Raw genomic sequence first — 15,836 nt, forward strand, 5'->3', positions numbered from 1 at the left:
TACTCTGTACTGAATGCCAATAACACAGTCAGTGCATAATGTTGCTGCTCTTAGCTCTCCGGCCTAGCTAGCTAGCAGATGTCCTTAATGTACTGTAGCTCTTAGCTCTCCAGCCTAGCTAGCTAGCAGATGTCCTTAATGTACTGCAGTTCCTAGCTCTTAGATGAGATTGACTGACCAACAAAAGACAGGCAGACACTTCCTGCTAACAACAGACAGGCAGACACTTCCTGCTAACAGACAGGCAGACACTTCCTGCTAACAAAAGACAGGTAGACACTTCCTGCTAACAACAGACAGGCAGACACTTCCTGCTAACAGACAGGCAGACACTTCCTGCTAACAACAGATAGGAACACACTTGCTGCTAACAGACAGGAAGACACTTCCTGCTAACAACAGATAGGAACACACTTGCTGTTAACAGACAGGAAGACACTTCCTGCTAACAACAGACAGGTAGACACTTCCTGCTAACAACAGACAGGCAGACAGTTCCTGCTAACAACAGACAGGTAGACCCTTCCTGCTAACAACAGACAGGTAGACACTTCCTGCTAACAACAGACAGGTAGACACTTCCTGCTAACAACAGACAGGTAGACACTTCCTGCTAACAACAGACAGGTAGACACTTCCTGCTAACAACAGACAGGCAGACACTTCCTGCTAACAGACAGGCAGACACTTCCTGCTAACAACAGACAGGTAGACCCTTCCTGCTAACAACAGACAGGTAGGCCCTTCCTGCTAACAACAGACAGGCAGACACTTCCTGCTAACAGACAGGCAGACACTTCCTGCTAACAACAGACAGGTAGACCTTTCCCGCTAACAACAGACAGGTAGACACTTCCTGCTAACAACAGACAGGTAGACACTTCCTGCTAACAACAGACAGGCAGACACTTCCTGCTAACAACAGATAGGAACACACTTGCTCCTGCACTAACAAAAGACAGGTAGACACTTCCTGCTAACAACAGATAGGAACACACTTGCTGCTAACAGACAGGAAGACACTTCCTGCTAACAACAGATAGGAACACACTTGCTGCTAACAGACAGGAAGACACTTCCTGCTAACAACAGACAGGCTAGACAGGCAGACACTTCCTGCTAACAACAGACAGGTAGACAGTTCCTGCTAACAACAGACAGGTAGACCCTTCCTGCTAACAACAGACAGGTAGACCCTTCCTGCTAACAACAGACAGGTAGACACTTCCTGCTAACAAAAGACAGGCAGACCCTTCCTGCTAACAACAGACAGGCAGACAGTTCCTGCTAACAGACAGGCAGACACTTCCTGCTAACAACAGACAGGTAGACCCTTCCTGCTAACAACAGACAGGTAGACACTTCCTGCTAACAACAGACAGGTAGACACTTCCTGCTAACAACAGACAGGCAGACAGTTCCTGCTAACAGACAGGCAGACAGTCCCTGCTAACAGACAGGCAGACACTTCCTGCTAACAACAGACAGGCAGACAGTTCCTGCTAACAACAGACAGGTAGACAGTTCCTGGTAACAACAGACAGGCAGACACTTCCTGCTAACAGACAGGCAGACACTTCCTGCTAACAACAGACAGGTAGACCCTTCCTGCTAACAACAGACAGGTAGACACTTCCTGCTAACAACAGACAGGTAGACACTTCCTGCTAACAACAGACAGGCAGACAGTTCCTGCTAACAGACAGGCAGACAGTCCCTGCTAACAGACAGGCAGACACGTCCTGCTAACAACAGACAGGTAGACCCTTCCTGCTAACAACAGACAGGCAGACACTTCCTGTAACAACAGACAGGCAGACACTTCCTGTAACAACAGACAGGTAGACAGTTCCTGGTAACAACAGACAGGCAGACACTTCCTGCTAACAGACAGGTAGACCCTTCCTGCTAACAACAGACAGGTAGACCCTTCCTGCTAACAACAGACAGGTAGACCCTTCCTGTAACAACAGACAGGCAGACAGTTCCTGTAACAACAGACAGGCAGACACTTCCTGCTAACAACAGACAGGCAGACAGTTCCTGCTAACAGACAGGCAGACAGTCCCTGCTAACAGACAGGCAGACACTTCCTGTAACAACAGACAGGCAGACACTTCCTGTAACAACAGACAGGTACACCCTTCCTGTAACAACAGACAGGCAGACAGTTCCTACTCAGTTTTTACATTTGCATAAAGAGTCTAACTGACATCATTTCACTGCATTCAACCATATCAAAGACTGAGGATGGATAGTGAGGTTGTTTACCTCACACGCAAGCACGCAGGCACACACACACACACACACACACACACACACACACACACACACACACACACAAAATACACACACAGTGTCTCCCTCTTTCTCTAATCAACAGGATAATGGTTGGAGCCCGGCAGCCTATCAAGGAATCACAGTGTCCACACAGCCAACAGTCCAAAGGTTCGTAACCAGACTTATTTATTAGCTCTGTGAAACAACCAATCACAGCTCCCTCTCATTGACTTTTAGTGATGTCACTGTACTGATAAGGAAATAGTCTCAGAGGGATTTGGGGGAATAAAATCCTGTTCCACACGCGCACACACACACACACGTACGCAAGCACGCACACACATCACATACACACACACACACCAAACACGCACACACACACGCACGCACACACATCACATACACATACACACACACACATCAGGATAAACTCAGACCCAAAAAGATGAAGCGTTTTGAGCTTTTCTATGAGAAATACTCCTCATAATACTAATTATAATACTCCTTATAACACCCCTTATAACACCCCTTATAACACTCCTTATAACACTCCTCATAATACTAATTATAACACTCCTTATAACACCCCTTATAACACCCCTTATAACACTCCTCATAATACTAATTATAATACTCCTTATAACACCCCTTATAACACCCCTTATAACACCCCTTATAACACTCCTCATAATACTAATTATAATACTCCTTATAACACCCCTTATAACACCCCTTATAACACTCCTCATAATACTAATTATAATACTCCTCATAATACTAATTATAACACCCCTTATAACACTCCTCATAATACTAATTATAATACTCCTCATAATACTAATTATAACACCCCTTATAACACTCCTCATAATACTAATTATAATACTCCTTATAACACCCCTTATAACACCCCTTATAACACCCCTTATAACACTCCTCATAATACTAATTATAATACTCCTCATAATACTAATTATAACACTCCTTATAACACCCTCATAATACTAACATAATACTCCTCATATAACACCCCTTATAACACTCCTCATAATACTAATTATAATACTCCTTATAACACCCCTTATAACACCCCTTATAACACCCCTTATAACACTCCTCATAATACTAATTATAATACTCCTTATAACACCCCTTATAACACCCCTTATAACACTCCTCATAATACTAATTATAATACTCCTCATAATACTAATTATAACACCCCTTATAACACTCCTCATAATACTAATTATAATACTCCTTATAACACCCCTTATAACACCCCTTATAACACTCCTCATAATACTAATTATAATACTCCTCATAATACTAATTATAACACTCCTTATAACACTCCGCATAATACTAATTATAATACTCCTTATAACACCCCTTATAACACCCCTGATAACACTCCTCATAATACTAATTATAATACTCCTCACAATACTAATTATAACACTCCTTATAACACTCCTTATAACACCCCTTATAACACTTCTCATAATACTCCTTATAACACCCCTTATAACACTTCTCATAATACTCCTTATAACACTTCTCATAATACTCCTTATAACACTCCTTATAACACTTCCCACAATACTCCTTATAACACTCCTTATAATATTACTTATTATAATCCTTAAAATGATGCTCCTAATACTCCTTATAATACTCTGTATATTACTCATTATAATACTCTGTATAATACTCTGTATATTACTCATTATATTACTCTGTATAATACTCCTTATATTACTACGTATAATGCTAATTATAGTACTCCATGTAATACCAATTATAATACTCCTTATAATACTGCCTAAAATACTATGTATATTACTCATTGTAATACTCCTTATAATACTGCCTAAAATACTATGTATATTACTCATTATAATACTCCTTATAATACTGCCTAAAATACTATGTATATTACTCATTATAATACTCCTTATAATACTGCCTAAAATACTATGTATATTACTCATTGTAATACTCCTTATAATACTTCTCACGATACTCCTTATATTACTCTTTACAATACTACTTATAATACAGAAATAACTGATACTTCAGACGCATTAAAGACCTGTATCGACCACATATAAGTGTCCAGCATTTCGGTTGCTTCAAAGTCGAATATGACCGACAGATATATCCTAATTAATAAAAAATCACAAAGCCAGTAAGATTCTGAAAAGCATCATTTGTTTGATGACTACATAATTCACATGTCCAAGCATGGTTTTGGTTCAGTGGTTTTGTCTATAGACAGACAGGGGTTGCATGTGACCAAGAGTGAGTGAGTCAGTGTACTTTTGGTTTTAGAAGAGAGCAGGGGGGGGATCAACTTTGCCCTTTTTACACAAGCTGTGTAGCAGGAAGATGACAAGGCGATACAGAGGGTCACTGTTGGACTGTGTGGCCAGTCAGACCAGGCTAGCAGATGATCTAATAGCTACTGCTTTAACTGGAGAGGAGAAATACTGCTACTCAGCCTTCTGTTATCTTAGACTTGGGGTTGGAAAACACACTGTGTTAGAGAGAACACATGTTGCTCAGTAAAAACTCATCTTTATGTTGTAGTTTATAAAATTGGCTAATGTCAAAGCAACGTGAACTCGTCAACTCATTGGATAACTTAGCACTGTCAAAGAACCCATGCACACGTTACCTACTGACAAAAATAAATAAAAATAAAAATAAATCTTTACTTTTCTAAACAACCCTCTCGTCATTTTTTATCTGATAAATGTCTGGGTTAATAACGGTTGTGTTTTCATCATAAGTAGGTCTAGTTTACCTTAAAATGGCCTTAAACCACAGATTAAAGATTATTATCCACAATTGGATCTTTCCAATACAACATAACATTTATTTAAACACCGGATATATTCTTTATAAAATGAATCCAATAATCCCATTAAATCAATTCAAGTGGGATTTCATACTAAACACACAACTACTAACTACACATAATACTAGGTATATAATACTAGGTATATAATACTAGGTATATAATACTAGGTATATAATACTAGGTACATAATACTAGGTATATAATACTAGGTATATAATACTAGGTATATAATACTAGGTATATAATACTAGGTACATAATACTAGGTATATAATACTAGGTATATAATACTAGGTATATGTGTATCTGTTGAGCATTACTACATATTTACTTTATTGTTTTTTGACATACCATAGTTTTGAGTCCCTGTGCACAATGTTGTCAGTGTCTGACAATGCATCCCATTTGACCCAATCATGGCGTGCTCTCTACTGGTACCTGTAAGGGAGGAGGCACACAGGGAAAAGGCTTGGTGTGGTGATCTGTTCTCTGGCCGCTGTTTGTTTAGCCGACTACAACATTAGGAATAAATACACACTAATTTATTATTACTCTGCATTTGTAATGTCATTATTAAGGATTTCCCGCTTCAGTGTACATGAGATAGAAACGACACACACACATATATAGTGTACTTCACTCTTCAATGTAGATTTTAAAATATCAAAAATCAATAAAACAGGAGAACATGTTGAATATTAATTGATTAATAATGTCCCCATTTCTGGATGAGAGCACCTTATACGAATATATGCAAACATCGAGCCTAACTAACAGGTCCGAGTTGGAACCCCCCCCCCCCCACACACACACACACACACACTGTCACTCTTAATTTATGCATTAAATACAAGGAAAATCACATTTAAAACATGTTATTTTAGGCTGCAATAATACTCTTTACACACACGTTTAAATTCAGTCTTTCTCAAAGTGCACTGTCAATCCAACAAGACATTCTTCGGTCTGAGGATAGGTTGATGTGGGTGTTAGGAGAGGAGACGCTGCAGAGATAGCCCCAGTGATGGGAAGAGGGTATCACCCCGCCTGATTCGTCAGCATTACTGGAACGGCTTCGGATCAGGTTCTGTAGATCAATGCGATCTGGGTCCACACGTTTATGTTATTGTTGTCAGCATTAATGCCCTTTTAATCTTGTGGGGATTATCGCCATTGATCCACTGCCTAACAGATTTGTTTGAAAAAGTGACATTAACATGTCTGAACTGAAAGACAGGAGTGACAGTAAACAAGAATGTGTGTTGTCTTAATTCTGAGCTTGGTCTTGTGTTTCTGTTCGTTAATCATGTTTCCATTTGTTTTCTGTGTCCATATATATATATATATATAACATTAACATAATTTTACTTCAGTAAAGATGTAACTATGTCATTTAATGTTACATGTGATTTTGAATAACTCTTTTTAGTTTGTGTCTAACTTCACAATGATGCCAGAGGAATATTGTGAAACATTATGAAACGTGGCCTATTGGCGCTTTTGATGTTTTCACGACATTTGGTAAGATATTGACCTACTGATCATGTTTCTATTGTAAGAATTGTTCTAGGGTTATGACATAGCTAATGTTCACTAAATCTCAATATATCTGACATTTTATTTAAACATCTAAATAAAAGCCTTAGCCTAGAGTATACATAAATATAAACAAGGAAATGTTCGATAGTCTAGTGGTGCATTATTATAAAACGTTGGTTTTCTTATGTCTCTATAGGCCTATTAATTTGTTTATTGTGACTATATATATCCACTCGTTCCTTCATTCTTAAGGAGGCTATAAGGTCCACATGGTCGATCTCAACCGTCCATAATTCAATCATGACGACTATCCCGTGTGATTCTTTATTTGGTAAAGTTAGTTCAGCTGGACTTGTGAGTTGCATGTCAATGATGTAGGCTAGGCTAACTGTAACAGGGAATGTTATCGGGTCCGTGGCAGGCACCTCAAGGTGTCAGGCAGGACCAGGACAGCCTGATTGCATGCGGCAATGTGAGTGCGCGCGGAATAAGCTTGAGTCAAGTGTCACGTTTGATTTGACCAGACTAATAAATTGGCGAAGGGTCCATTTTCCCTGTGCTGAGACCCTGCAGTGAAAAGGACACCTGGAGATTTTCTATTTCCTCCAGTAGAAACTGTTGTATCAAATAATTAGTATACGACCAACAGCTACTGTAATGGTTGTTAATGGTTATATCCCTATTAATACGCCTGTAAGCATACTATATACATTTATTTTATATAAGGTGATTCACTGGACAGTAAAAACATGCCGCATTTCGAATTGTATTACAACCACATCTTTCACATAATTTTATTTTCAATCAGTGATATTTATTTACGTCATTACACCTGCAGCACAACGAACAACGAACAAAAGCCTGGGCGCCCTGTCTCCACATTTTGCCTAGCTGGTTAACCCGCGACAAGCTGACGTTTTTTGTGCTCAAGCTGTTGGTCACGCAGAGATTTCTATCAATAATTCATTGAGCCCCGCGCGCTGCAGCTTCTGTTCTTCTATTCAATTCCCTGGCTGCTGCCTCGCGAGCCGATCACATAATACCTTCCCCCAAAGCCCGGAGCTGCATGGCCGCAGAGTTACGGCCATCTGTAAACTATAGTATTCTGCTGCGGGGAAGAAGGGAAGGCATTTCCTCTGTCAAATAGGCTACCAGTGATAGGCTATATTTGGTGATAATTTAATGGTGCCAATTATTTTACAATCGTTCCATAACTAATACGAATATATATATTTGTTTTAAAACGGCCTGATTCAATATTCACCGGATTCCGGTCCAGGCAATTTACTGATCATAGAAGGGACATATATATATATATATGACAGAGAGCATGTGGAGCAACCTAATATCTTTCCATTTCAACAGTATGTTTTCCCGTGTGGCTCAGTTGGTAGAGCATGGCTTTTAGGACGCCAGGCTTTTGGGTTCGATTCCCATCGGGGACAAGCACGAATGAAAATATATATACTCAGTAGTGTAATTCGCTCTGGATAAGAGCATCTGTTAAATTACTCAAATGTGCTCAGTTACTGCATTATAGCCTCGTCAAATGTCATTATCGCCAATACATTAAGAATTTATATATAAATGAAATCTAATGTTGTAGTTGTTTGGGTCTTACAGTATAGCAGGCTGGATTTTTTTGATAATGCCTTGTTAGAAAATGCGCACAATTTTGAAATATTGATCCACTATTCGCCGCTGGTCTGTCTTCCTCTCTAAATCTCATCTCAATTAGGCAGTATCCCCTTCGGTTTTAGTCAAAACAGTCAACTTTCCACACTATACTTGTAAACATCAATATACAGCCTATACGCCTGTGATAGTTTACATTTAGGATTACGTAGCTATATCAAGTTATTAATCAGTGAAGAATAAATAAATAGCATTTACTGAAATAATAGAAAATGTTTGTCTACTACATATTTAAACAATATTTTTTTGAGGATCGTGAGAATAGTGAACTAAAATAAAACGAGAAACCTTAGTAAAAACAATCCACAATCAATTCTGAAAGGAAACCAACGGTTCATTTTTTCGCATTGCCCGAACAAAAGAAAGCCGTTCTAGTCGTTCTACGCGTTCTCGCTAGAGGGGGCACCAGCCTTACTATAGACCCTATAGCCTTAGATATATTTGGCCTGTTTTCAACGCATTCTCTGGCTTTGATTGGAAAAAAGCTCCTCACACTCAACAGCATTTTGGCATTCTCTGTCTGAAACGGTCCCCTGTCTCTTTTTTCTCTCTCTTTCTCTCCCTCTCCTTGACCGAACAGCCACAGAAAAAGTCCAAGCAATATATTTACACAATAGTCCTTAAACTGCTTTACTCCAGGTGTAAATATGTCTATTCAATAAATAAACAAATACAATACAATTTAAAATAAATTCATTAATATGCCTCCCCCATAAAATCCAACATCAACATACAATTTTGAGGGGTATTTCAAATTAAGGGACTGGTGGTATGATTATAATAATATCATATAAAAATGAAAATATTACCACAAGTAATATTTCATCAGAAGAACTTGCTCGTCACTAAAAGAGAATTCCCCCCCAAAAGGTTTAGGCTACAATAAACACAGAATATTAATAACATAAATAGCTCATTATTAAATAGAGAAATAATTTTAGACAGATAAATTGACCTTGTCATTGATATCGATTGTTATTATGAATCAATGATAACAATACTACTACTGTAATTTGGACGAAATTCATTCATCTAAGCTTGTCAGCAGTGAGATAGATAGATAGATAGATAGATACATAGATAGATAGATAGATAGATAGATAGATAGATAGATAGATAGATAGATAGATAGATAGATACTGAACTGTATTTTAGTGCAGGGCTATAGCCTGACTACTAGCAGAGAGGCAGGCAGGCAGACAGACAACAAACATCAGCAGAGACGGTTATGTTTTATTGAGGATACCTTGTCTTACCTGCAAGCCGTAGGGCTGACATCCTCTGAAACTCGGGTTCCTGCAGCCACTTCCACATTCTTCGAAAGGTCTCCCTTCCAGATTTAAGTTTACTCCAAGGTTTGGGGTTCCTTAAGAGGTCTGAAAGGGTGCCTTGCGAGCGACACAGCACCCTCTGAGCGAATATAGCCTGGGGGATGCTATACCGCTTCAGTTCAGCTGTGATCCTTTGTGCCACTTCTTTGGTGTTGATCTCTTCAAGCTGCCCCGAGTTGTTACCTTGTTGTGCCGAGGAGGAGGGCGGTCTGTCCCGGTTGGAAGCCAACACAGGCCCGTGGGATTGAGGGTGGCCCGGGTGCCCACTGTGGTGCATCCCGTTCAAATGCGGCATCATACCTGCCGTGGGGCCACCGAGGCCTCGTGAGAGGTGTTGATCACCCCTGGACAGCATGGCAGTGTGGGCATCGAAGTTGGAGCTTAGCATCTTGTCGTGCCCATGAGTGCCATAGTTATGGAGGTTTTGCTGTGTATTATGAAGAGAACCCAAGCCATTGCCAAGAGGGCTGCTGGCCAGGGGGGATAAACTCTGACCCATCCCGGTCATGTCCTTATGATAGGGACTGTAGAGGTTGTTCATTGCTGGTAAACACCTCTCGTCCCGCATCAGCGTGAAACTCCCGCTTACGTTCCCAGAGAGACGCTGGTGGTGATGGTGATGGTGATGCGGATGGTGGAATTTGTCCGAAACGGTTGAAATTGGGGGTAAAGGTTGAAGTGGAGTTAACGTGGTGTATGTGCCGTTCATACCCATCCCCGGCGGGGATGTATCACACGGCATGCTCATAGCGTGATGGAGCGGGAGAGACAATTCTGGTCGGTACTCTCCGGCTCCGTCCAGAATCGTTGCCATGCTGGACACCATGGCGGACCGCGACGATGCAGCAGCCAGATCCTGATGTAACCGCACAGAAGCCCCCGCGTTCCGGTTGTGATGGGGGCTGTGGCTGTTCATCAAGTCCTGGTCATGGCTCAGTCCGCCATGCAGATTGCCAATGCTGTCCATTGTCATCTCTGGGTTCATGGCGTAGGCATCCAGATCCTTGGACAGGCATCGATAGGCGTTATAGGCAGTCTTCATTCAGCCCTCATTCAGTCCATTGATCTATTTAATATTTTGTGCCGGGATGGGTTTTGCTAATTCCTTCGGTTTCTTTTTTCTAAGGCCTCTCGGTTTTTTAAATTTTAAATATAAATCTTTTTTTTTTTTTTTTACCGATCTCTATCAGACGGGCCAGTGCTGAGTCTTCCTAGATCCATGTCCGAGCCCTCTCCTCCTCCTACGTATTCTGTTTAGGACACTGGAGCTGTCCAGGATGGGCTTGCTGAACGGACAGCCTAACGCGCTGGCAGGGGAGGGCTCTTTGTTAAGGACGGCTGATCTGACCACCCACAGTCGCTCTTTGGTTTAAACAAAGGCATTTCATTGGCTGCCTCTCCCATATCCATGTTTACTGGGTAGAGTGCCAGTCAGATATAAGGGTTGGTAGAGATTTAGACGCATCTCTTGCATTTGGAGTGTAATGTCAGAATGTCTAAATGTCTTCTCAACTCCTCTCTGTATCTCCTCTCTGTATCTCCTCTCTGTAACTCCTCTCTGTATCTCCTCTCTGTATCTCCTCTCTGTATCTCCTCTCTGTAACCACTTCCTCTCTGTATCTCCTCTCTGTATCTCCTCTCTGTATCTCCTCTCTGTGACCACTTCCTCTCTGTATCTCCTCTCTGTAACTCCTCTCTGTGACCACTTCCTCTCTGTATCTCCTCTCTGTATCTCCTCTCTGTATCTCCTCTCTGTGACCACTTCCTCTCTGTATCTCCTCTCTGTAACTCCTCTCTGTGACCACTTCCACTCTGTATCTCCTCTCTGTATCTCCTCTCTGTATCTCCTCTCTGTGACCACTTCCTCTCTGTATCTCCTCTCTGTATCTCCTCTCTGTGACCACTTCCTCTCTGTATCTCCTCTCTGTATCTCTTCTCTGTATCTCCTCTCTGTGACCACTTCCTCTCTGTATCTCCTCTCTGTATCTCCTTTCTGTGACCACTTCCTCTCTGTATCTCCTCTCGGTATCTCCTCTCGGTATCTCATCTCTGTATCTCTCCTCTGTGACCCCTTCCTCTCTGTATCTCCTCTCTGTATCTCCTCTCTGTGACCCCTTCCTCTCTGTATCTCCTCTCTGTATCTCCTCTCTGTATCTCCTCTCTGTATCTCCTCTCTGTATCTCCTCTCTGTGACCACTTCCCCTCTGTATCTCCTCTCTGTATCTCCTCTCTATATCTCCTCTCTGTGACCACTTCCTCTCTGTATCTCCTCTCTGTATCTCCTCTCCGTGACCACTTCCTCTCTGTATCTCCTCTCTGTAACTCCTCTCTGTGACCTATTCCTTTCTGTATCTCCTCTCTGTATCTCCTCTCTGTGACCACTTCCCCTCTGTATCTCCTCTCTGTATCTCCTCTCTGTATCTCCTCTCTATATCTCCTCTCTGTGACCACTTCCTCTCTGTATCTCCTCTCTGTATCTCCTCTCCGTGACCACTTCCTCTCTGTATCTCCTCTCTGTAACTCCTCTCTGTGACCTCTTCCTCTCTGTATCTCCTCTCTGTATCTCCTCTCTGTGACCACGTCCTCTCTGTATCTCCTCTCTGTATCTCCTCTCTGTGACCACTTCCTCTCTGTATCTCCTCTCTGTATCTCCTCTCTGTGACCACTTCCTCTCTGTATCTCCTCTCGGTATCTCCTCTCTGTATCTCCTCTCTGTATCTCCTCTCTGTGACCCCTTCCTCTCTGTATCTCCTCTCTGTATCTCCTCTCTGTATCTCCTCTCTGTATCTCCTCTCTGTGACCCCTTCCTCTCTGTATCTCCTCTCTGTATCTCCTCTCTGTATCTCCTCTCTGTGACCACTTCCTCTCTGTATCTCCTCTCTGTGACCACTTCCCCTCTGTATCTCCTCTCTGTATCTCCTCTCTGTATCTCCTCTCTGTAACTCCTCTCTGTATCACCTCGCTGTATCTCCTCTCTGTATCTCCGCTCTGTATCTCCTCTCTGTATCTCCTCTCTGTATCTCCTCTTTGTATCTCCGCTCTGTATCTCCTCTCTGTATGTCCTCTCTGTAACCACTTCCTCTCTGTATCTCCTCTCTGTATCTCCTCTCTGTTTCTCCTCTCTGTATCTCCTCTCTGTATCTCCTCTCTGTGTCTCCTCTCTGTATCTCCTCTCTGTATCTCCTCTCTGTATCTCCTCTCTGTGACCACTTCCTCTCTGTATCTCCTCTCTGTATCTCCGCTCTGTATCTCCTCTCTGTTTCTCCTCTCTGTAACTCCTCTCTGTATCTCCTCTCGGTGTCTCCTCTCTGTATCTCCTCTCTGTAACTGGGGAGGCAGGAAGCCTATTGGTTAGAGCATTGGACTAGTAACCGAAAGGTTGCAAAATCGAATCCCCGAGCTGACAAGGTACAAATCTGTCGTTCTGCCCCTGAACAGGCAGTTAACCCACTGTTCCTAGGCCATCATTGAAAATACAAATTTGTTCTTAGCTGACTTGCCTAGTAAAATAAAGGTAAAATAAAAAATAAAATAGATATATTTGAAATAATTTTGCGTATAGGCCTACAATAACAAACATAATTTAGAATCGGCTACTCAGGATAACCAGTGGGTGCATAATTCGATTAATAAATTGCACTTTCATTATTCATGTTTTGGTTTATGTTGTAATTATAAACCAGTTCTAGCCTACAGTGGGGCTTTAGTTAGGTTATGTTAAGAAAGTCATAACCTTATAGAGCTAGAGTCATACTGTACACATTTCTACTGCTTTTTGGTAATTTGACAAAAGATGTAGAGAAATACAACATGGAATTATGAGCTGTCGCAGTAATGGTCATGTTATGACGTAATAAAGAGTAGCATCCAGGGGGGGGGGGGGGGGGGGGGGGGGGGCGGATTACTAAATTGTCATACTTGAGTAAAAGTAAAGATACCTTATTCACAGAAAATGACTCGAGTAAAAGTGGAAGATAACCAATAAAATACTACTTGAGTAAAAAGTCTAAAAGTATTTGGTTTTACATGTACTTAAGTACAGTGGTAGAAAAAGTACTAAATAGTTGATGCAAAGTAAAAGTAGATGCCATACATCGAATTCCTGATATTAAGCGAACGAGAAGGCACTATTTTCGTATATTAATTTTAATTACAGACAGACAGGGGCCACACTCCAACACTTAGACATAATTAACAGACACAGTATTTGTGTTTAGTGAGTCTGCCAGATCAGAGACACACTCCACCAACACTCAGACATCATTTACAAACACAGTATTTGTGTTTAGTGAGTCTGCCAGATCAGAGACACACTCCACCAACACTCAGACATCATTTACAAACACAGTATTTGTGTTTAGTGAGTCTGCCAGATCAGAGACACACTCCACCAACACTCAGACATCATTTACAAACACAGTATTTGTGTTTAGTGAGTCTGCCAGATCAGAGACACACTCCACCAACACTCAGACATCATTTACAAACACAGTATTTGTGTTTAGTGAGTCTGCCAGATCAGAGACACACTCCACCAACACTCAGACATCATTTACAGACACAGTATTTGTGTTTAGTGAGTCTGCCAGATCAGAGACACACTCCAACACTCAGACATAATTTACAGACACAGTATTTGTGTTTAGTGAGTCTGCCAGATCAGAGACACACTCCAACACTCAGACATAATTTACAGACACAGTATTTGTGTTTAGTGAGTCTGCCAGATCAGAGACACACTCCACCAACACTCAGACATCATTTACAAACACAGTATTTGTGTTTAGTGAGTCTGCCAGATCAGAGACACACTCCACCAACACTCAGACATCATTTACAGACACAGTATTTGTGTTTAGTGAGTCTGCCAGATCAGAGACACACTCCACCAACACTCAGACATCATTTACAAACACAGTATTTGTGTTTAGTGAGTCTGCCAGATCAGAGACACACTCCAACACTCAGACATAATTTACAGACACAGTATTTGTGTTTAGTGAGTCTGCCAGATCAGAGACACACTCCAACACTCAGACATAATTTACAGACACAGTATTTGTGTTTAGTGAGTCTGCCAGATCAGAGACACACTCCACCAACACTCAGACATCATTTACAAACACAGTATTTGTGTTTAGTGAGTCTGCCAGATCAGAGGCAGTAGGGATGACAAAGTGTTATATTGACAGGTGCCATAATTCTGTCCTGCTTGAGCATTCTAAATGTAACGAGTACTTTTAGGTGTCAAGGAAAATGTAAGTAGTTAAAAAGTATATTATTTTCTTTAGGAACGTAGTGGAGTAAAAGTAAAAGTTGTCAAAAAATTTAAATAGTAAAGTAAAGTACAGATACCCACAAAAACTACTTAAGTTGTACTTAAAAGTATTTGTACTTGAAGTACTTTACACCACTGGATAAAACAAAGTGCAGGATAGCCTTCTGTTCACTTTTCATCACATTTTCAAGGTCAGGTTCTGAAAACTAGAACAAACTCTCTCAATGCAATTCAAACTCGGGGGCTTTATTGGCATGAGAAACATATGTTAACGTTGCCAAAGCAAGTGAAGTAGATAATAAACCTATGTGAATAAAACATTTTGTTTTTACAGTAAACATGTCTCTCTCTCTCTCTCTCTCTCTCTCTCTCTCTCTCTCTCTCTCTCTCTCTCTCTCTCTATCTCTCTCTCTCTCTCTCTCTCTCTCTCTCTCTCTGTCTCTCTCTCTCCTCTGTCTCCCTCTCTCTCTCTCTCTCTCTTTCTCTCTCTTTCTGTCTCTCTCTCTCTCTCTCTCATTCTCTCTCTTTGTTTTTCTCCACTCTCACACATCAACACTCACACACAAATACAACTTGAAACTTGAAACACATACACCCTATCATGTGATAGTTTACCCTATATCACCTTTATACGTTCTCTCTTCTCCATCTTACCCAGGCCTATTCAAGATTACCCTTATACATTATCCACATCTTTGTCTCTTTGGTCTTTCAAGGCAGGCAGGCAAGTTGTACACTCGGTATGATGTCGAAATTCACCATTATAATTGGGTGACACAAAAACGTATTTTGAGAGCACTGAGAGACGGCACAAAGAAACAGCATTGGTCACATTTGGTTTGAACAGA

The 15,836-nt window shown here is 41.1% G+C and overlaps 1 protein-coding gene across 3 annotated transcripts in view; it reads right to left on the minus strand.

The window, feature by feature from the left end:
- The window catches only part of LOC139408270 (one cut domain family member 2-like), a 35,723-nt gene extending 24,761 nt beyond the window's left edge, over nt 1-10,962 (minus strand). The window contains exons 1-2 of one of the 3 annotated variants that reach the window (XM_071151966.1): nt 9,636-10,962; nt 5,497-5,583 (exon numbers count right to left, since the gene is read on the minus strand). In XM_071151966.1, the coding sequence (XP_071008067.1) occupies nt 5,497-5,583; nt 9,636-10,752 (1,204 nt within the window). In that variant the 5' untranslated portion in view covers nt 10,753-10,962. Of the gene's footprint in view, nt 1-5,496; nt 5,584-9,625 lie in introns of all 3 variants that reach the window. The other 2 variants (XM_071151967.1, XM_071151968.1) reach the window with 2 other exon arrangements.
- Between the last annotated feature and the right edge of the window lie 4,874 nt (nt 10,963-15,836).

Source organism: Oncorhynchus clarkii, chromosome 5, assembly GCF_045791955.1.
Source record: "Oncorhynchus clarkii lewisi isolate Uvic-CL-2024 chromosome 5, UVic_Ocla_1.0, whole genome shotgun sequence".
NCBI classification, from domain to species: Eukaryota; Metazoa; Chordata; class Actinopteri; order Salmoniformes; family Salmonidae; genus Oncorhynchus; species Oncorhynchus clarkii.